The sequence below is a fragment of the Amphiprion ocellaris genome, chromosome 20 (assembly GCF_022539595.1).
Source record: "Amphiprion ocellaris isolate individual 3 ecotype Okinawa chromosome 20, ASM2253959v1, whole genome shotgun sequence".
NCBI lineage: Eukaryota > Metazoa > Chordata > Actinopteri > Pomacentridae > Amphiprion > Amphiprion ocellaris.
Genome location: NC_072785.1, coordinates 15,430,509 through 15,453,383, shown reverse-complemented (window position 1 = coordinate 15,453,383; position 22,875 = coordinate 15,430,509). Strand labels below are relative to the sequence as shown.

At 40.1% G+C, this 22,875-nt stretch overlaps 2 protein-coding genes across 2 annotated transcripts; one reads left to right on the top strand and one right to left on the bottom strand.

Annotated features, from left to right (window-relative positions):
- Positions 1 to 162: 162 nt before the first annotated feature.
- ubr1 (ubiquitin protein ligase E3 component n-recognin 1) lies at positions 163 to 17,784 on the bottom strand. The gene is made up of 47 exons (XM_023285879.3): positions 17,627 to 17,784; positions 15,781 to 16,040; positions 14,157 to 14,235; positions 13,686 to 13,796; positions 12,371 to 12,498; positions 12,146 to 12,284; positions 11,967 to 12,029; positions 11,727 to 11,850; positions 11,466 to 11,573; positions 11,275 to 11,363; positions 11,086 to 11,184; positions 10,803 to 10,960; positions 10,606 to 10,705; positions 10,345 to 10,473; positions 9,723 to 9,903; positions 9,576 to 9,628; positions 9,295 to 9,405; positions 9,127 to 9,192; positions 8,914 to 9,015; positions 8,758 to 8,821; positions 8,543 to 8,667; positions 8,391 to 8,443; positions 8,195 to 8,297; positions 8,067 to 8,115; positions 7,814 to 7,968; positions 7,625 to 7,724; positions 7,403 to 7,506; positions 7,211 to 7,288; positions 6,942 to 7,123; positions 6,624 to 6,832; positions 6,423 to 6,522; positions 6,147 to 6,299; positions 5,951 to 6,051; positions 5,366 to 5,453; positions 5,097 to 5,245; positions 4,959 to 5,014; positions 4,759 to 4,855; positions 4,579 to 4,646; positions 4,139 to 4,286; positions 3,907 to 3,994; positions 3,235 to 3,371; positions 3,031 to 3,139; positions 2,892 to 2,948; positions 2,721 to 2,798; positions 2,461 to 2,631; positions 2,223 to 2,324; positions 163 to 1,503 (listed from the first exon to the last, which is right to left on the bottom strand). Exons 1-47 carry the CDS (start codon positions 17,669 to 17,671, stop codon positions 1,362 to 1,364), a joined length of 5,211 nt encoding a protein of 1,736 aa, XP_023141647.2. The 5' UTR covers positions 17,672 to 17,784; the 3' UTR covers positions 163 to 1,361.
- Positions 17,708 to 22,795, top strand: atxn3 (ataxin 3). The gene is made up of 11 exons (XM_023285892.3): positions 17,708 to 17,858; positions 18,813 to 18,977; positions 19,080 to 19,124; positions 19,230 to 19,315; positions 19,401 to 19,467; positions 19,541 to 19,628; positions 19,709 to 19,838; positions 19,971 to 20,134; positions 20,381 to 20,537; positions 20,661 to 20,725; positions 20,825 to 22,795. Exons 1-11 carry the CDS (start codon positions 17,814 to 17,816, stop codon positions 20,875 to 20,877), a joined length of 1,065 nt encoding a protein of 354 aa, XP_023141660.1. The 5' UTR covers positions 17,708 to 17,813; the 3' UTR covers positions 20,878 to 22,795.
- The last annotated feature ends 80 nt before the right edge of the window (positions 22,796 to 22,875 follow it).

Genomic DNA, 22,875 nt, shown 5'->3' with positions numbered 1-22,875 from the left:
TTCTTTTCAGAAAATATAAAGTTGAAAAGTCAAATTAACACTTATATTAAAATAAAACAATTATTTATGATAGGAAATAGATGATTACTGTCCTTCTACAGGTGAGGGCAGGCGTCAGTCCGGGATAATGTTCTCATATTCATTCAGTGGAAGTGGAAAATCTGCAGTTTGGCTTGTCTTTATTTCCACAGCCTGGAAGTCATATAACACTGTCAAACAACACAAAAAGGAAGAAATTAAAGAGTCACACATTATTTCCTGTTATGGCTGAGAAATAATGAAATAACTAAAAAGATAAATTGAATTAGTACAAGAAAGTGTGCACTTTTTTCTTAAATAGAATATCGCAATAGTCATTTTCCACCACTTATGTTCAATTTATGTTCAGTGAATTAACACTACATGCTAAAATGTGACACAATGGTCCCTTCAGGAAGTTTTAATGATTGCAAGCATACAGTGAACATCTGGTAATAATTTTTGGCTGCATTACAGATTTTTCTAAAAGGGATCTCACAATGTCATATGGTATCAGAAACGTTTTTTACAGAATTCATTCAATAAACCGTCAGATCAGTAAGGACTTGTTACTATAAATATGGCTGAATTTCAGAAAACTGTTGCCAAAATGGCAATTTTTCATGAAGTCCATCTGTACCAGTTAATCATGGAGGGAGATTACTGTGTACAGCTTGGAATACTGAATCTGCTTGACTGCAATTTAAAAAATAATGCATACTCTACATATGTTTGATCCATTACATACTGAAAGTGGCTATATATGAGCAGAGGGGACAGCACATGATGGTTCTAACATCTGGACTACCTACTTTTGAGGGACAAAACTGTAGAGGATCTCTGACCATGCTTATACATTCCCATATAAATGTACCCTCCAAATCAGCATAAATGAAGAAATATAACTTAGAACAAATCCTGACTTCTAACACAAAATAAAGAGAATGCAGAAAATTCACAGCATTACTGAGAGAAATCAAACATATAAACTGCTAACAGAAATGCGTCAGATGTTTGTCTTTATTTGAATGAGCCTCAAATAACATTACTCTAGCAGAAACTCATTCTCACAGCAGACAATCAAATTGTAAGAAGGCGACTTGGGTTTAATCATTATTCGTCACTCGCCGTTATTTTTCCTCTTCTTCCTCTTTGACCGACCCGCCTCTCTGGAGTCCAACGGGGAATTCATCTGGGAGGGACTGGGTCTCCTTTGATTGCAGAGGAGCTTGATTGCTTGTGTGTGTGTAAGGGTAATGTGTGTTTGCCTGTCGGAGCATGACTTCTCGCTGTGCTCTGTGGCTGTGCTCTTTATTTCCTGGCCACCACAGCTGGAGCGATCATCACAACATTTGCCACTCGAAGGCAAACATAACGTTGACCACTTCGAGGCTGCGGGCGATCTCCTCCAGGATGCAGTGCTGCTGCCACAGTTGGTTCAGCTTTCTGTAACGCTCTGGACAAAGGTGCAATGGATTGCCCCTTCTAGAAATGAAAACACAGAGAACCTAATGCAAGGGTTTGTCCAATCAACAGCACTTTGGACACACAAAAAATGTCTACTTTATGGTCATGGCTGTGTTAACCATAACTGAACTTCTCTTCTTTATCTTAATCAATTTTGGAGGTGAAGGATGACATATAGTAAACTCTGTGTGTGGAAGGCAGCAGAAGTTAGATCTTGTAACATTACTGTTGGCTACTGTATTTCCTGGAGATCATCAACATGTGAGTCCTTAATATAAAGGTTAGCCACAATTAAACCTGCAGTGTGGAACTTGTGTCCACTCCTTCTGGCAATGAGAGTAATTACACAAACACTGTCGACATGCGTTATAAAGAACACCCCGTCATTGAGATGGTCTTTTATCTGAATGAACTTGTTGGAAAAGAGTTTGAATGTAACAAATGTTAATTTATGTGTAAAAGTCTTGCACTCTAATGTAATTTTGCTGTAATTCTGAACTGCAACAGTTACATCTGTAACACTCAGTGCCTACAGGTGATGCAAAAGACTGCGGCAGCCACGGTATCTCCCTTCATCACCTAAACAGCATGTGTTTTATATGCCAGACAGGTTGTCATGTACTTTAATGGCCTGACACATAGCTGACTCTGCATATGGTTGAGTTACAAACTAGTTGTATCACATCTAGAAGACCAATAGCGTGGAAGAAAAAATACAACACTACGAAGATTCTTACCCAAGATGAGGATCAGTCTCCCCGTAATCATCCAAGTAAGGAGCTGGGTACGTGCTTCCTCGAGTCTTACTGGCCATCAGTACAATTTCACACTCTCGTATCCTGTTAACATTCGATCAAACTTAATTTACATGAAGCACATTTCATTGCAGAAAGAACAGAATGCCCTGAAAATAACTAACTATAGAATTGAAAATCTATTTTACTAGTCCCTAATATGTAGAGTTTGGTGACTAACCTGAGGAACATGCCCACTCCAGCTCCACAGGTAGCAGCGTGGGCGGTGCAAGCTCCCACATCTTCCCCGTCCAGCTGGCTGAGGCAGCAGGAGCTCTGAGAGCACAGCATGGCCCCACAAAACAGGCACAGCGTCGGATGCTTCCTCTCATCATCTGTAGATTTTGGACACCTGAGGGCAGATTACAGACAAGTCGGAAGGGTTTCACATCTGCAGCAGACTGAAAGACGGTGAAAAAAGGGCTTCAATTCCCCGCTTACTGAAAATGGCTGGCTTGATTGAGGAGGGCGCTGTAATCTTCAGGAAGATCCATCAAACGATTCCTTCTCCTGGGGTATCTGTGAAAAGAGCGGGTTTATCAAGCAACCATTAAGAGATGTTTCATTACAAATCAAAACTAATGCTAAAATAATACAAAGCATTGTATCAACCTGACTGTCTGGGTTTTGCCTTTCAGGGCTTTGGTTATTGCTGGGCTCCCACACCACCTGAGAAAGAACAAACATTTACAGTCAGAAAACTTTTCACTCTGCAATAAATACTAAAACATGCATCAGTGTTTTCATCAACCTCTGGAGCAGTGGAGTAACAGTGTCTCTGTGATCCTGGAACAGCTGGAACACATTGGAGGGTAGTGCCAAGTAACTGCATAGTGCCTCCATCTGTCCTTGAGAGGTAACTGCAACAGACATAAACGCAGCTTCAATACACAAATCTTCACATACTGCATTTTATAATGATAATATGCTCCTATTACACCACAGTTTGACCTACCAGAAGTACTGAAAAGCTCCTCTGGAGGATGTACTCCCGTAAGGCAATTGAAAAAGAGAGCAGCACAGCGCAGGAAAGGTTCGATTCCTTTCTTCACTCTTTCAGCTAAAGAGCTGCTGGACGCATCTGGAATCAGCCTGAAGAGCAAACCGCAGAGGAATCTGTTAGATAAGCTGAGGGTAGCCTGCATCACAGTATAGACCACTGAGCATTTGAAATGGCAACAGGGACCTAGGAGCAATGTTTGCTTCTACTGAGAAGATAAGTGTTTATCTCAGTAGACACAATGTCGAGTTAGTTTCATGATATGAGCAAAGGTTTTTGAAACTTTTTGTCCTTAGATGTGATGTTTTGTTCATGCGTTTAAAGAAAAAGATTTTCACATTTTCACAAATGATTCAAAAGCTAGAAAATCTATTTCTAATCATGTTTTAAATGGTTCTCATTGCATACCCCTGGCATTTGCAACAGAAATTGTTCTGTTTTCTTTATCAATAGACTTTTTGCCAGCTGCTTCACTGGACTCTTTAGTTTACTACTACACAAGGGTAATTGAAATGAACGCCTATAGATAACCCCATTAATTCACAGATATCTTATTTGATTTTTTTAAGATATTTCTGCTCATGTACTTTGGCAGATAAATAACAAGAAGATGAAAAACACTTGTACCTTCCAGTGTGTTGTGATACTGTAGCATGGAACTCTGCTGCTGCTCTCGTCTCCTCTGTCTCCTCCCCAGCCTCCACTTCAGGGAAATCTGCACAAAAATGAAACCATTATTTAATCATCACAATCATCCTTTATATTTGTTACTGCTGGTTCTTGCTTTGTGAGCCCGTTCAGTAAATGTCAGATATCAGGAGTATTGTTGGATGGAATTCTATGGTGGAGGTTTTTGTACCTGTAGAAGACAATAGGACCTGCAGCATGTGAGCCATGGTGACCAGATGAAAGATGTGGAGGTGATTGTAGGCAGAGCTGACAGCAGACGGCTGTAAGTCTACAGCCTCCTCCTGATACAGTGATGGTATAGACAACACCAACCCCACCTGACAAAACACACATGCAATACATAGTATAAGGTTTTCAGGTTTTCAGGTTAGGTTTATCCCAGTAAAAGTTTTAAGTCTGAAGGATATTTACATTTTTCTCAGACAAAGGTATATCGTTTTTTCTCAGGAGAGCATGAATGCATTAAGAACAGTTGTATGTATTAATTGTAAATCATACATTTATGATAATTCAAGTTTGGGTACTAAAATAAATTGTTGAGTGATGAAACAAGAAGAACAGAAGTCCCACCGTTCTCATCTGAGCTGTTTCTTTTTAGAGGAGACCTACCAGAAGATGGAAGCAGTCCACTTCCAGAAGCGATGGTGTGTTCTTTCTGCTCAGGGCCGGAAGCAAGACTGGATAGAAAAATAGCAGGTTTGACCGCAAGAAAAAAACTTACAGTCACAAGTCTAATCAGCACATAAATAAATAGGATGTAGTCTGAGGATGCTTTGATGGACCACTTACCCCCTAACATGTCTGTGAAGTGCCTCTGGATAACAGCCTGAGAGCTCTTGAGCCTCTGTGAAGCTGAAAACTGAACAATGGCCTTCAGACCTGCGAGCTAAAACAGAACAATTTCATAGAACTGGCATCTAACAAAGAACAAACAACCCAAACAACAAGCATTATATTTGTTGTTCAGTAGTCAGTGTGTGGTGTCCAACCTGTCTATTTTGTAATGACCCAAACAGTGGCTTGTCCTCTTCCTGCAGTATGTTTTCTGTAAAGATATGCAAACATATTTTAGAAATATGCATACACAAATACATACAGAGCAATGTACAGGGTAAGTCTTGCTGTACCTATTGCCTGAATCGTGAAGGCACATGTGTTCCAGGCCATTACTGGCACACGTGGGCATAGCTCATTGGGTGCCGTCTTTAGTCCCACCCTGTGGACTGTGGTGGCGCAGACAACCAGCATCTCTGTGATGCTGTCGGAGAATTTTCTCCTAAGAAAGAAAAAAAAAAAAAAAAAAAACACCAAAAAAAAAAGCAGAGAGTTCAGACAGGTGTGCTCTGAAAAGCAAAGACACTTAAGGAATACTGAAGGAGCCAACAGTTTCACTCACGGTTCTTGTACTCCATAGCTAAGAATGGATCTAAAGTCTGGCTGGCCCTCTCCACACAGCCCTGTGTTACCGATACCACTGCTGCCTTCTGCAAGAAGACAAAATCATTCATTATCTCATGCTATGTGAGCCTATCTTGAGTTTTAAAAATTACAATCACAACCAGTCTGATGAATACAAATGCTGAAGGAGAAGCAATGATTGAATCAAACAGCAAATTATAAATCTGCAGTGTTTCTATATATTACATTTTAAGGTAGACAACCATCAGAAAACATGTGCATGCAGAAACTAGCATGTGAGGGGTTTGTGTAAACAAGTATGTGGCAGTATGTAAATTAAACCACCCTCTACAGCTGCTTTACATCAAGCACCCTCCATCAAATGAAGCAAATTATTGCTATAATTATGAGGCAACTGCAGTACTGAGTTCACACTGACTGTATAGGAACATCTGAAGCAGTATTCACAAGAGAGACTGCTTGGTTGCACAATGTTCAACATCAAAATGTAGACATTTTATGTATTTTGTTGTTCACCCGTCCAAAGAAGTGCAGTAATTGGGTCCAAAGTATCTCTTCTTACCGTTATCCTGAGTGACTGACTTGAGTCCTTTAATCCTGGCAGAGAGGATCTGGATCCAACGAGGCAATGTCAAATGCTGTCCAATTATTTCTGCATTTTCACTACACACAGGAAACAAACGATCAAAACACATTTTTACACTTGAACAAACAACTGAGCATTACAGATTGGTCTGAGATATGTGGACCAGGCTTACTAGTTAAATGTTAGTGGTTCTAACGGGATAAGAGGGACCACGGTATTGCACAGAGACTTGCACAAGGGACACAAGTACTCTCCATTCTCCAGATCGATGATCAGCTCAGCGTGGAGGCGGTTTCTGGTCGTATTTTGGACTGCCTCAAAATATCTGAAAAAAAAAAAGAGAATAATACCTGAATGGCATTAAGTTGTACCTTCTAGCAGACTACATATAGAAAGATATTTAATTCAATTGACATCAATAGCCAATTTTGTTCTTCTAGTGGCTTACTTCTGCCAACATGTGGCATGCATGACGTGTCCACAGCTGCCAGTGTGAGTCCCCACAGCCAGCTCAGGAGGCATGTAGAGGGGATACAATGTCCCTGGCCCTGTCAAAGTTAAATACAATAGACATATGAAACAGATATATATACCTATAAAACTGTGATTCCCACCAATTGAATGATATGACCAGTGAATGGAGACTGACCATCTGCTCTGAAGGGTGGTATCTTTCCTCTGCACTGTGTCAGCACTGTGGACCTCTGGACACATGCAGTCAGTACCATGGCTGGAGCCTGAGCCGCCACTTCCTGCTCCTCCTGGCAAAGAATGCAGGTCAACACCTCCCTGTCATCTATAGTGGACCCTCTCTGAGGCCCGATGGCTATACACATGTCCCTCTGCTCCATGGCACAGCTGGAAGAACAAACATAACACAAAACAAGAATAAACAAGGAAAAAGGTGTAGCTCATTACTCAAGTCTCTGAAAGACTTCCCAGGGGTGTTTCGAGTGGCTGTGCTCACCTCACAGTAGATGTAACAGGTTCTCCTTGTGTTCCGCTCTCAGGCATGTTGTCATACAGCATCTTGTTTGACTCGATAAAGTTCTTCTGCATTGCCGACATCTGGGCCATTATCTTCTGTCGGTGGAGTTTAGCTGCCTCCGCCTTTCTTTTTCTCTCTGCTTTTTCTTTGTCCTGAGCACTCTGGATGATTCAACAATATAATGAAAATGTAAAGGGACCACCTTTCACTGTATGTAATGTCGGAAGATTATTATTTACATTTTTTACCTCTTCTGGCTTGGTCTCCATGCTCATGGGCACTGTTGGACTGGACTTCTCTCTAAGGCACTTGACAATCTCAAACATCTACATGAAAAACATGAACATAAAAATAGGAAAGTAACTACAAAATAAATCAGCCCTGAAAGAAGATAATGACTCTTCAATATCTGTAAATGTATTTATCTGTACTGAACCTACCTGTAGAACCCATTTGACCATGTCTTTTTGAGCTTCAAGGGAAGGCAAAGCCTTGATCTTGTACAACAAGAGGAACACTGACTTGCCGTGTTCTGAGCCGATAACTGAAAGAACAAAACAAACATTTATGTCACAAAAAATTAACACTCCACCTCATAGCTTTGAGAACTATGACAAATTATTAGTCAGTGTTGAAAAAACAAACAGTTGGTCTTCACTCACTGCGGGCCTTTAGGCTGAAATCAAAGGTCACCTCCTCCACAGTGCTATCCTCAAGTTGTGTTTTCTCTTCTAGCAGTGCCTGACCAATCAGGTGCAGGGCCTGTGTGATGAATATGTTAATTCTGTTACTACACTTGGATATGGATCAAGAAATAGTAATTCAGAGCAAGGAAAATAAGAAATTTGTACCCTTTGAATCATGGCTTCTGTCCAGTTAACGGGCCGGTCCTCTACAGCTCTTTGCAGGACGTGTCTCAGGATGTGGATGATGATGTCACAGCAGAGAAGACGTACTACATTGGAGAAAGCTGGACAAAAGGCTGGGGGCAGCGGAGGAGGCAGAGCTGAGAACAAACACAAACAGGGGCAATGTTAGTAGAGTTGAGTCATCGGCAGCCAGACAAGAGAAAATGGTCAAATCTAGCTGTAGTGTGTCAGTCACCCTTATCGTTGCCCTCCTGAGCTTTCCTTTTCTTTTGAGACTCTTCTGCCTGTAACAAGCAAAAAATAAGCAATTAACCAACAGACATTCAACAAAAAATCACAGTTTAATTTAATACCCTGTACTACCTTGCTATGCTGGGATCTTGAATAATGGTAGAAGAAAGGGTTGAATTCCATTAAACGCTCTTTTTTCACTTCATACAATCCATGTCCCGACACTCCTGGTTTCCTAAAAACACAAACAGAATATACAGAAAAGGTTTTCTGAAAATTCACCCTCAAGGAAGAACTTCCAAGCCATATTTTTAGATTTTTTACATACTTGAAGGTGGCAACTTTGGTGATTACGGACTCCAGGCCTGTTTCATGGCTTTCCTACAAAGGAAACATTTTAACCTGTTTGTAACAGTTCCTCCCTTCTGAAAACCACACAATTAATTCTATAATTAAGAAATGTGGCATTATGAAACTCACATTCTCAGGCAGGCCTTTGACCAGGCTACTATGAGCCATGGGCTCAATGCACAGCAGGTGGATAACCTCCCTCACTGTCACATCCTCTTTGGTCACCTGACTGACCCCAGGGATGTAGCGCTCACCTGGATAAACAACATTAGTCAGATACCACAATACCATTCATACTGAATTAAGTAAAATCTAAAGTCCATTAGAAGAATGTGACACTGTACCAATGACGACGATCAGCAGGTACAGCATCTCCTCTGTCAGACGGTTCCACTGTCTCAACTCATCCTGTAAATTTAGTTGCATTTCATTCATTAATAACTACAACATTTGATGGTACAACAGTTTTTTCCCTGAATGATTACTTCGGTGTTACTTACCTGGTCTTTGCTTGTGCAACTTCCATTGAAATATTCAAACAGCTCAAATCTTAACAAGATTAGCATGAGGAAGTGGTTGGGGTCCATTTTGGAAGCAGCAATCTGTAAAAAAAAAAAAAAAACATGAAGGAGGACAAATGATATCACCACAATTTAAAGATGAAAAGGTAAAAGTTAGCATCTGATAAATATTCATGTCTGAAGGATACCAACCTGAAGCATGAGGACATCCTTATCGTACATCTCATCCCTGCACTTTACATCCTGATAGTAGTAGACCTGTTCATGTGAAACAACAATTATTTTACTACTATATGAAGATGATAGAGGAGCTAATACAGAATGAAAACAATGATTGTGCATCCAAAAAACATTGTATACCTGGCTGACCAATGACAGCCCATTTCTGCGCCACATTTCAGCTGAGACCTGTGCAGCCAGCACCACACAGCGTAGAGGAAGCTCTGCTAACTGTGTGAAGTCATAGCTCTCCTACAATAGACAGAAGATAGTCCATAATGCTTTAATGTCAGATTACCATTACGTGAGGAACATTTCATTGTTGATTCACTGACAGCAGCTAACTGACAGCAGATAGCTAACTTAACTTATTTTACTTAGGATAAATAAATGACAAAAATGCATGCTCATATAGCACTTACAGGATTATCCAGACGGTCAATTATCCCTTTTCCACATAGAAGTACATACAGACCTATGGATCACAATATACAGAGTAGTAAGTTCATAAATTACAAAAAATAAAACACCAGTAAACCACTCTGAGCTTAAAATATTAGTCATCTTACCAGCCAGTAGCCTGGAGATGGGCAGATGTATGCTGACAGGCTCCTGAGAGACTTTGTACGGACGAACATGGAGGATGTGCTTGCACATATAGTAGTCAGTGGCCTCCCTATGGAAGGGCTGGTTATTGCACTGCATCAGGACTGAATGGCACTCCTTAAATGCAAGTAGCAAGAGCTCATCCTAAAGGGCAGAAACAAGCAATAACTAAGTCCAGCGATTCCTTCCCTTTTTACCCTTGTCCAGTTTAGGTCAATGAGCAGCTACAACTCATGTACACAGCTTCCAGCTGCATTCCGGCATTGTGACATCTGTGCTGTTATCAGTTTTACTTTTATATGTTTTTGGGTGGTGACATCAACAGTAATGTGATTTGATCTGTTACCTACATCTGTGGAGCACTGTGAGTTGTAAACATCAAGTTTTTATTATGTGTGTATGTGAACACATTAAAAAAAAAAGGCTTACAAGACGCATGTGAGAGCTGATGGACAAACATGTGCCAGGTAAATTAACGACAGGTGGAGACAAAAAACCATTACAGAGCCAGAACGTGTATATTTGGCATTAAGGTGTCTGTATTTTTAATATAACACTTTAGTGTATAGTGTAGTGGCCACTCACATTAGAAGAAGACCAGTCCTGAAACATAGCAAGAATGTGACGGAGCTGAATCTGGAGGGTAAAGCCAGCTTCCCATTCTGGCTCCACTGCAATGTGTCGACCAAGCTGTCGTTTCACCTCCTCCATCCCCTGATAACGAAATAAAAGGTCAGGATTTACTAAATATTTGGGTGGCTTGTTACCATAACCATAATTGTACACCGTAATAGTGCAGCTCTTAAATGCTGTTTAAGAATGGTTCATGATTTGAGTCATTTGTACCTGCATGCATTTCAGAAGCCCAAGAAAGTCTTTGAATCCTGCTAGGAACTGTTCCCGCAGCTCGTCAGTCCATACTGAGGGTTTACTGATCAGAATATACCTGAGAGACAAAGATAGGTTGTATCTTAGAGAAAGGTAAGAAAGAAAAATTAAGAACAATGAATTTAAAAAAATCTGTCTTGCTCTTTTAAAATCACCTGAGGTCGTGGAAGATGACCTGGATGCGTGAGAACTTGTCTGAGCTGTAGCCCAGGAAGAAAAAGCGATTGTTATCATCCAGGTGTTCGCGTAGCAATTCCAGGACTGTATCAACTATCACTTTAATGACATTGCCCTCTTCAATGAGCTGCCTGGCCTTAAGGAGAAATAGGAATGTAGAGACAGGGAACGGTCAGAAGATCAGGCATGGACACAAGGATTTGCATACCTTCTCTTTTCATTATGCATATGGTGTATGTTACTACAGGAGACAACACTCACTAGTGTGGGAACAGTGAAGATCTGAACTGACAGAGCAGTGATGGATATACTCCTCTCGTGGTCATCGTTGATGAAGTCCTTCTGCAGCTGCTTGTAGTGCTGAAAGGAGAAAGTCAGGGAATAAATTAAAAAAGTAAAAAAAAAAAAAAAAACAGCAAAAAATGGAAAACATTTTAGATTTTTGCTCACCTTTGTAAACTCGATTGCAAAAAGCCTCTTGAATTCTGTTTCCATCAGCATGCTACAGAAAATTAGCTCATGAACTATCTTGCGAGCTCCTTGAAGAAATTAAGAAAAAATGTTTTCTTCTTGTTAGTGTCAGGGGAAAATGAATTGAGGTTAAGCTTTTATGTATAAAAACCCAGCAAAGGTCTGTTTACCTTTGTACATCCTGGCATCGTGCAGCATGAGTCTGCTAATGAGGCAAGGCTGATCTCTGTCTGCGTTTGGTTCTAGTGCCACCTGGCAGAAGGCCTGCCTGAAGCCCACTGCACAAAACACAAAGTACCGGTCATGCATCAGTGGATTGACAGTTGAATACTTAGGTGTTGACTGAAAAAAATATCTGTCAAATGTGCACAAATATGAAACAAAGCTATCAAATGTGTGTGATGCAAGTATGAAGACAATGATGCCAGCACCTGAGTAACCAATAATCTTCTGGAACCAGGGGCCGAGGCGCAGCGCAAAAGTTTGATGAGCCATTACTGTTGCTGTAAGGATTTCCACACGCAGTGGCAGCAGCGAAATGTGCTCAGAGTTGGCCTGCAAAACAACAGAGAAAGAGTTGGAGTTCTCTTTGAAATGCAAAAATGTAGAACTGTGATTTTTTTTCTAAATTTTCAAAATAACTTTTAAATAGGTATACTGTCAGTGTTTACCCTGATGAGATCTTTTGCTTGCTGGCATGAACGAAACGTTCCCCTCTTTACTGCCCGTCGACCCTGTTCAACAGTTAACAATAATTACATAAGGTGCTGTTTATATGGTGAGGGTATTTATAGAAACCAGTTCAAATTAGTTTTCCTGTTACAGTGAAGTCATTTAAATTTTAAAATACCTCCTTGTCAATAAGGGCCGTGTGTGTCTGTGCTTCAGCCTGATCACAGTTTACTGAACGCTGCAGGGTGTAGATCACGTGATCGTATGAGTGGTGCTCATCATTGTACAGTACACAGTAGTAAGCATTGTCTTTTGTCCTGCATGGATGAAGAAATACGCTGTCAAAATTAAGCTGAGTGCTATGCTTACACATTGTGTTTACATGTGATCTGAAAGGCCGTACCGAGGCTGGAGCTCAGCCGGCAGCTCAAAGTTCTCCTCCCACACCAAAAAATCTTTGATGTAGCACAGCAGTACCCGGAACAGCTTCTCAGCACGCTCTTGCAGTTCAGGTTCCAGCACACACTCATCCTGTGCAAAATTAAACAACAACACGGGATTAACATTTCATTTACTTAAAACACTATGATCAACTTAGCAGAAACACTTCTCACATATTTCAAGTTGTCCAGTTAAATTAATGATAAATTCAAATAAATAAAAAAACAAACCACAGGATCATTACAAATAATACAATTATAGTAAAACATTTTTCCACAATGAGGACAAAAAACAAATGTTCAACACAAATATGCAACTTAATAGAAACTGAAGTTGATCTGGCATGGTCAGAGTTTGTTGTAATAACCTTTATTAATTCCCCATTTCCTGTATCATGAGCAGTAAGTCTATAATGTGATAAGGAACTGGTCTAAATATTTTTCTTAATGAGAGCAAAACAGGCAGCTCACCCGGTAACATTATTATCAAATCGCCTGAGAGCAAACATTTCACATAGCAGCATAGTATTTCATACGAATGTCTGACATTTAACACACAAACCAAACAAAACAAACAGTGAGTCTATGTATTTACACCAACCTCAACATCACACTACTGTATGAGAACAAGCACTGGAAACTACCATAATCTAAACAAGAGGTCTGAAACGGCATGATGGGTTTTTGTGTTCGAAGCTGACATGTTGCTGTAGTCATGTGACGTGTGAATGCTGATTAAGCACGGGTTCAGGTCTGGCGTAGTAAACACAAAGCAGCTTGCGAGACTGTGGCCAGGGATGTCTCTTAATTGAAGCACCTGCTGTTTACGGAAAAAGGCACAGAGCTGTCAAGCTGTACGTATGCTCAAAGCCACTGAGCACGATCTTATCAGTGGTAAGCCTCAACACTGTGATCAGCAAACGCCTGTCAAACAACTGCTACCAGCCAGACCAGCAGCTTTTGGTAAGGGAAGTTCAACTGAGTACATCCTTGCACAGTTCAGCAGGATTATAGCAAATGTAAAAAGACAAGTGTTTTTCACTAGCATATTTGCATTAAGTTACCTTCACACTCTCTAAACCTAGATTCTAGTGGATTTTCTCAGTTAGGGCAAGTCAACAAAGTGCTTTTCTTTCTGATTTCCGGATCCAAAGCTACAGCCAATAGAGCAACATCCAGGACTAAGATGGGAAAATAAGCATTCTGGGGTTCACTGACACAGAATGGGACAAGTACGTCCCTCCCACGTTCCTCTTTCCGCTCAGTTACATAACTCACCGTTACCATGGCAGTGGCTGCCCCCGGGTCGTGTTTGGAGCAACAAGGGCCAATCTTCCAGGCTTCTACATCCCCACAATCACAGAACCCCCCGCCCGATGACGCATGCATCTGGAAAAAAAAGCACATACTGTATGTCACTGAAGGCGAGTAATGGATACACACAACGGCAATTAAATTAGACATCTACTTTAGCTGTGGGAAAGCATTAACACACAACCCTGGGGCTCCAACATGAAGAGCCAAATATAAACTTCTATAATGATTTAGAAATAAACTAAAGCTAATTGTGCACAGAAGTGAATCGCAAGGATGAAATGGGAAGGAAGCTTTTGTATCTGTTGAGCCATGTAAAGATATCTGACCTCAGGGCAGAAAACTAAGAATGAGTGATTTTCTTTATTCCCCATTTACCAGGGGAGGGGGGTATTGGAATTTATTAAAAATGTAAACATTTACATTGACACAAACCTTGTAACGATGGCTTTTGTGCACGCTGTCCTGGAAGCAGTTCATGCACAGGACACAAGTGGGATCTATTGCACAATCCCTGCAAAAAGGTTGAAGAGGATTTATTTTACTTGATTGAGCAAATGTCAACAAAAGTCTGAATCAGAAGCTATGCTACTTCGAGTACAAAAGGAACTGCAGGCTGAGTTCCCCTGTTTTACCCCCACCTATTTACATCGATGTGACATCCACGGTGACAACAGCAAACACACATTTGTCTCATTATATAATCACACTATCTGTTTTGCCTCTATATGTTCATTTCACTCAAAACCTTAATTTTATTAGGGCAGGGTTTTGCAAGGCTTGTGGAAGGATTACAGGCGCTGCATGTGAAGGGGGTGCATTAGAATTTTCCGACTGTCTTCTTGAGCTCATCATCTGTGACAGTAATTTTCTCCCTGCTTCTTATGTATGCGTTTCCTCTGTGGCAGCAAAACACAGGGCCCTTCACAACCTCCTGCAGGTTAACCTTGCCTAGACAAACACTTTTAGTCTTAATTAACTCGTAAAAGCTCAAATATGAACAGATCAAAAGCAGTCACTAGCCCATCAACATTAAGGCTATGAATAAGACTTGCAAACTCTCCATTCATAAACAACATATGAACATGTAATTGTCTAGTGCCCTCAGAATATGATTTCAACTTTTACTCAGATCAGGATGGTTTACTTTCTCTCCAGCGTAGTGGAGAACTCTCAGCAGTTTATCTGTCCACTCAACTCAGGCATTGCATAAAACCATTTAGATGCAACACTGAAGTCTTATAATGGTAGAAAACCCCTCTGTAAGGGAACATACACTCACTTCTTTATTAAAGCAGAGACCCTTTAAATGTACTACTTGAGACATGAGTCATTCTCGTCATTGTGATGTTAAACTGACTTTTTGAAAATGTTTCAATGTATATTTTAATAGTTAAAGAATTTCTGTCATTCTCGCTATATTCACTGACCATCATTATGCCTAAAATGCATGCACATAAACAATTAAGTTAAACTAGTAACTAAATACAGCCCAGCTCATGTTGACATACAATTTGTTTCAGGAAGCAACTGCAGAAAAAAAATATTGCAAAAATTGATGAATGAAGAGATGTAAACATCTGTGTGGATAATACAGTATTTCACATGATTCAGGTTCACTCACAGACTGCATCACACTGAAACCTGAGAGTCTACACATGAACTATTCATTTTCAACACTTAGCCTAAATACTTTGGTGTTGTAGTGTAATTAGATTCTGTAGAACTAAAATCTACTGAGGACATCCTTTTCTCATTTCATGAACTTGATGATGTCCAATAGCTTCCATGGTATATGCCTGTCTCTGAACTCTGGGGCTTTACATTTCATCCAGTAACCCCACATTGCATTGGGTCTATCTTCTGTACATCTTTTTTATAGTTGCAGATTTAATGCCTAAATTTAGTAATAACCAAAACAATTGTTTTTGGAGAGCCTGGCATCATATAGTAATAAATAGCCACTGAGGGCAGCAGAAAATGTAGTGTTTTATAACAACCACTATGCATGTCAGCGTAATAACTTAATTATTACAGAAGATCAGAGGGTATATCAGACCTGCAGGAGTAGACGGTCTCTCCTTCTTTGAACACACGTCCGCAGAGCTGGGAGGAGGTGCTGCCCTGTTTGAGCTTCTCCAGACCCTCCTGAGGATCCTCTCCAAACAGAAAACACTCCAGTGGGTGGAGGAGACGGCTCTGCATGAGCTCCTCTTCTTCCTGAGGGCTGGCATCCTTCTTCAGGCAGAAGATCTGTGGCACCTGTTCCTTCAGGTAGCGGAGCAACTCCGCTCTGCTGTCTGCAGCCTCCTGCCACTCCTGCAGAACAGAGAAGAGCATAACCAGCTTCACTTGTCCTGTCTACACCTACTGACACAAAACTGCATGAATCAGCTACAATTGTCTCAATGATGCATAATTTGGTAATAAATAAAATAAAAATACTTATTTCAGTAGTGCATGATTACTATTCAATATAGACTTCAAATTTTGGTTTAAGGGCATATAACAAAAATGCAGAACTTTTTATTGTTATTTTGTGTCAACTGTGGACGCTTGCTCTACGCTTCCACGTTGTTCTGCGTTTGGATATCTGCTGGGTGGAAATGTGCATGATAACCAACCTGGCATCAAAGTCAAAGAGCTTAAGTAATGATTTATCAGGATAGTTCATCATTCTCATAAAACTTACGTTAGTAGCAAGGCATTAGTCACACTGCTTCCTGTCGATGTTTCCTGAATTACGGAAGGTTTTCTACTTTGACACAGCACCATGTATTCAGCATAGTTTTGGCATTTTCAGTAGTCATGGAGCTACATGACAAGAAATACTAACACTGTTACCACTTATACATCACATTATGTTATGTACAGCACATTACAAATGTATGTCACATCAAAAATGTCAAATCAACAACAGACAAGTGATATTCAGTAGATCAGTGTAAGTAGGAGGTGTGAGTAACACGAGGACATGTAAAATGTAATAATAATAATAATAATAATAATAATGTTGGTGAGTTAATAGCTGTTTATATGCATATCTATTTAACAGCATGCATGCCTGCAGGAGCTCATACTGAATATTGTTTTATACTTCACAGGGCTATTTTGTTACGTTTCCAGCACCTACTTCCTGGTAACTTGATGACTTTTACTCCTTCGTCTGTATTCTCTAAGAACAAGCTGTATACCAAGCCATATACTTGAAAACAACTAGCAACTGACTTGTCAGTGAGAAAAATCCAGCAAAGCAGTGGCTGAAATGATCCTCAGGATCGAAACAAAGACTGAACACCTACTAATTTTTGAACATATCTCACCCTTAAATATGAATATATGTTATATGTTACATGTCTTATTTAATTTGGCAAGAGTTGACAGGCCACGTCATAAAATCACATCCAGCTAAGGACCAAAGTCTGTTTCGCTTTCACTCTGTGAACAAAAAGGACAATAAATTGGAACAGACGTTAAAATAACAGATTAAGAAGTTGGTATCATGGGGCTCAACGTTTATAAACTCATGGAAACTCATGGTGAAGCACTTCGGACAAAAGCGACCATCAAAATATCACAAAATGAAACACACTACGAAAAACAGGTCCATGTTTTCTTCGACTGTGGTGTCAATTCATACAACTCCTCACTCCATGAACATAGACATACTGCCACTGTTGGTGGACAACAAATAAAGTGCAGCCTCGGCAGAGACATGTTAACATTTTGACGCTAGTTAGGTAGCTAGCAGATAGCCAGCTATGACTGTTAGCTTGGTAGTATGCTATCATTTCACTGCACGTTCAACCCATATTGTTCAAATATATTAACAAATTATACTTCGGTGTTTTGTTCCTGAGTCTCGGGAGGCACTGTCAGTTGTATTAGCTATCTGAAAACCGTACCTTGCTGAGCTCCAGTCCGTCTGGGGATTTCTCACTCTCCGCCATGTTCCATTTGCCGTAAAGGAGGAGGTGTCGCTAGGAGACTGCCCTGATGTGAACGGAGATGGTGGAGCCGTCAGATGGCGCTGCTTCAGATCGTCCTGCTCCGTGTGGTGATGAATGCAGCGGGGCTAGAGGTCAGAGTTGAATGTTTGACAGAAAGCTGAATATGGATTCCATATTTCATGAGAAAGTAAGTTTAAACAATTAGCTGAAAATATTTAGCAGCACGTAACAGCTCGTGTTTATTCGGAAAGCCTCGGGACTTGTGGCGGCGGTTTGCTTAGCGCCGTTATGTAGCCGATGTTAAGAGATTTGTACTAGTGTTTGGCAGTATTGTTGTTCACACAGCTAAAATGCTAATTCACTTGCTAGTCAGAGATGGTGAAAAGTTTCTTTTCAGCTAGGACTAACGACGCAGAAAGCCTTTAAAGGACCCCTGTCGTATTGTTTTGTCATATTAGTAAACGAGCTAGCTTAGCACAGCGTTTTGTTGTTATAGAAGAATAATAAGAGTAGTTGTGTTTGTTGTTTACGTAATCCTGAGAGCTTCAGCAGAAAGCAACTGGACTTCTTTCTTAGGTTGTTGAAGACGTTTCATGTCTCATCCAAGTAGCGTCTGAGGTTCTAGCTGACTGATGGGGAGTCCCAGATATATATTATTATTCCCAAACCTATGACTAATAGCTTATTACTAACCCTGGACTCAAAAGTAACATGTCAGGTGTGAATGACTGTAAAACTGTCTGGTCAGTATGTCAATAGTGGAAACTTTAAAAACAACGTTATTAAAAAATCCTCCTCTTCTGAGATGGCTATTACAATCTAAGTTTGGGGAGGATAATTTGTATCTGAGGATTTTGATAAAACACTTAGAACTGAACTAAATAAGAGAAGTCTGTTTGCTTTTTAATGAGACTGTCAGGGTTACCAAGACTGGGCGACTGGGAATCTATACAGACATGTTGTTTACATAGTTTTGTGTTGCTCAAACTACTGGTGTTAGACTGTTATCATGACAACAGACCTAATCCTAAAACATTAAAGTAATTTAATCTCCACAAAGCTCACTAAGTTGTTGTGAAACCTATTAAACCGTACTGTCATGTCAGAAAGCTCATTTGTCGGTGGTTTTAACAATCTGCAGCAAGAGGGCTCCCTCTGTGCCCAGCACTGCCTCAACAACCTTTTGCAGGGTGAGTATTTTACTCCCGTGGATCTGTCCTCAATTGCTCATCAGCTTGATGAAGAAGAAAGGATGAGAATGGCGGAGGGAGGGATGGCCAGTGAGGAGTACAGGACCTTCTTACAGGTGAGTGGAGACAGAAGGCATTAATGGAGCAGCATATTTCTAGGCATTAGTAACAAACTGTTTCTATATTTTTTTTTCTTTGTTCCCTCGATGTGTTTATAGCAACCCTCTGGGAACATGGATGACAGTGGGTTCTTTTCAATACAAGTGAGTTTTTAAAAAAAATCACTTTTTGTTGTCAGGAAATATTGAATCAGTGACCATTATAAGTTAGTAATGCTTATTTTTGTCTCTGTTTTGTGATTTTTGTAGGTAATTAGTAATGCTTTGCGAGTGTGGGGCTTGGAGCTAATCCTGTTCAACAGTCGGGAGTACCAGAGTCTGATGATAAACCCAATGTAAAGTTCCTTAATACTTTAATGTATAATGGATTATTTGTATTCACATTTACAGTCTAAGCTGATGGTGACTTTCATGTTTCAGAAACGAGAAAGCATTTATTTGCAATTACAAGGAGCACTGGTTCACTATACGCAAACTTGGACAACAGGTATGAGGTACTTTTTTTCATAAACTATTTCAATGCAGCCTGTTTTACTAAAGACGCTCTGTTTTCATTGTAGTGGTTTAACCTGAACTCACTGTTGACTGGACCAGAATTGATATCAGACACCTATCTAGCCCTTTTCCTTGCACAGTTACAACAAGAAGGTATTGTAAAATTGACTGTTATTCACAGCATTATTGCATGTTGCACTGCAGAAAATATAACAAAAGTTGTATTTGTCCAGGCTATTCCATATTTGTGATCCGAGGTAACCTCCCAGAGTGTGAAGCAGAGCAGATACTTGGGATCATGAGGGTGCAGCAGCAGCAGCGGCCCAGGCTCATCGGAGAGGACGAGGCTCAAACAAGTGCAGGGTTTGTATGCGCCGTCTGTGCAATATGGGAAACACATGAATTCCTCAAAATCTGACACTTTGTGCACTGTATTGCTAAAAATAAACCGTTGACCTACTTGTGGAAACTGATTGTTTTGTTTACTGTGAGCAGCAGGCCAGCAGCTCTGGGCCAGACAGAGATGGGCTTTGGTGTGGAGGATGAGGTTGTGGATGAAGATGAAGAGCTGAAAAGAGCTCTGGCACTCAGCAGACAGGACATAGATGTGGAGGATGAAGAAGCTGATCTTCGCAGGGCCATACAGCTCAGCATGCAAGGTAAAGAATGTGTCATCCAGAGGTTTTACAAAAAAAACAATGTTTCTTTGTTGTATTTACAGTTTAGAAAAACACGATTCTCAGATTTCTTTATGATTTTCAAAAATTGTGTTTCAGGTTCATAGTAATAGCATTGCTTTTAGAGTAATATGTGTGCATGTACTGATTGTAATTTTTACCGTTTTGTATTTGACTGAAGTAAATGCTAAAATGTGTAGATTTGTTTTGTTTTTATATGTATTACAGGAGCGGTGATGAGCAACAAGTCTTCAGAGTATGAAGTGCGAAATTTAAAATCAGGGAGCCAGGCAGCAGGGAGTGCTGCAGGAGGTCAGAGAGAAGGCCAGACTGAGACACTTACGGCTGAGGAACTGAGGAAGAGGAGACAAGCCTACTTTGATCGGTAGGTTCAACTGGCTTCTGTAAAACATTCATTTCCATTGTAGTTCAATAGTCTGGCCACCCCTTTAAGAAAAAGAAAGCAAATGCTGGGTTTTGATAGAGATCCTCTATGTTGACTGTTTAGGCAGCAACAACAAGCTCAGTCAAACATTCCTCAACAACCAGGCGCACAATCAACAGGCGGCTCAGGTGAGCAAGTCATATCATGATTTTTTTTTTTTTTTTTTTTAATAGCCTCTCCAAGAAAGTTGGGAAATTTAATAACCCCAGCCCACTTTGTTTTTCTAGGATCAGTGAACACTGGCTCTGAGGAGGACCAACAACAAAAGCCCAGCCAGTGACATTGTGAAAGGTTTGCCTATGCTGTTTACCAACTGCCTGGATTGGCAACCCCACACGGGGGTAGCTTTGCTCCTTCCTCTAACCTTTTGCACATGCGAACATAAGGACAGTCAGAAGGCTGACACATTTCCCCTGTTTAGTTCGCTGACAGGCTATAGAGAAGAGAACGACAAAGAGAAGGCAGCACTGAGTCTGATCTGACTCAGTGAGGCACTGAGACTGGGACAAGGGTGACCACTGGACTCATGATGCAGTTAATCCAAGTTTGCAATTGCCTTTTTACCATGGCGCCTTCTATTTCTATTGTATACTGTTTTTTATTCTCGTTTTTTTGCTGGAAGACGCGAAAAGAAATAACATACAAAAGGATGTGTGTTTGTTTGGAGGTGAAAACATGCTGAGACAGGCGTTCTGTGAAAGCCATATGAGACCAATGTTTAGACCACATTTCAAAGCTTTATAGATAATGACATAGCCTCCTACCTTTTTATGGAATTTGGGTTTGTAGAACATAACATGAAAAACACCCACCCCACCAGAGCACTATTGTGCTTTTGAAAAATTTTCATGTACTCAAATATCTTTTAGCTAGCAGCACTAACATGTTGGTTATTTATTCCCGACATCATCAGTCATTTTACTTGAACATCTACGAGTGATCTCTCAGTTATTTAGACAGCCGCATTTTTCTGATGTTGTGGCTTTGTTGTTACCTTTTAGTGCACAAGTAGGCTTAATGGATTTTCTGATTAGACAGCTGACAACCATAATTTAAGGATGCTTTGTCCATTTGGATGGACTGTGAGGAACAACAGTAGAAATTGTATAGAACTGTTTGCTCAGTGTAAGATACTTGTCGCAGATGGATATTTTTCACATCTTTTCCAGAATAAGCTGTAATGGGGAACAAAGAAGCAATTTGTAAACACCATGAAACTGCAGCTGATGGATAAGAGCATCATTCATTCTTCCTTCACAGTATGATCACTGAAAACCAAAAAACTCAGACATGTCCATGAAGCCTCTTTGGTATTGATTTCATCTGTTGTTTCTCTTAATCAGTATTTGCCATGAACCATGTAGGGAAGTTTTTAATTATTATTTTGGTAATTCACCTGTAGACATCCCTTCACAAGGACCTGATACTTTTACGCTTGCATGTTACTGCCCCGGTGTACTTGTTTAACTGCACTGATTCGACTTATTCTGTATTCTAATAATGCTCACAGTATTGTTGTACACATCAGAAGTACAAAGATAAATGGGTTAAAGACATGCAAGTCATCTGCTGACTGATGACCTTTAGAAATAATAAAGGAAATGATTATTTAAATTCTAAATTTTTATGATTGAAGATTCACAGAGATACAGTAGCAAAAATGTATTACAGGGCATACACGTTGAAGAGTTAGTTGTATTTTATTGCATTTGCCTACTTTAAAATTTCACATTTTTCTCTACAAGATTCTGTTAAGTCCAAAAAAACAGAGTCTGTTTTTAGGTGAATAAACTACATCACTTCATTAACACACTTAGCCTTTGTTTACAGTTATTATGTTTTCTGGACCTGATGGTCATTCAGCGTAAATGTATCATGTTGCCTCCACAAAAACTGTCAGATGTGATGCAGAGTTTGACTAATTATGCTGGATGACTTCCAGGAAGATTCCATTATTTGATGATTGTTTTGTGTCTTTTGGATCTGCTAGTCTTTTTCGATTTTAAACAACAGATTTGTGAAAGAGTATAAAGTGTTGGTAGTTGGGTTTTTATCATTGCATTATTTTTCATTCACTGCATTCTTACAATGAGTACAAATTCATCATGTTTTGTTACGTTTCATGTTAGCGCAGCACATTCTTTCATTTAATGTACTGGTTCATGTTTCAGGATTAAAGTGACATTCACTCCTCTGAACGTTTCTCCTGCCTTTATTTATTTATTGATGAGCCTTGTGACATCACCTCTGGTAAAAGAGGCCCTAAATGTTCAAAAAA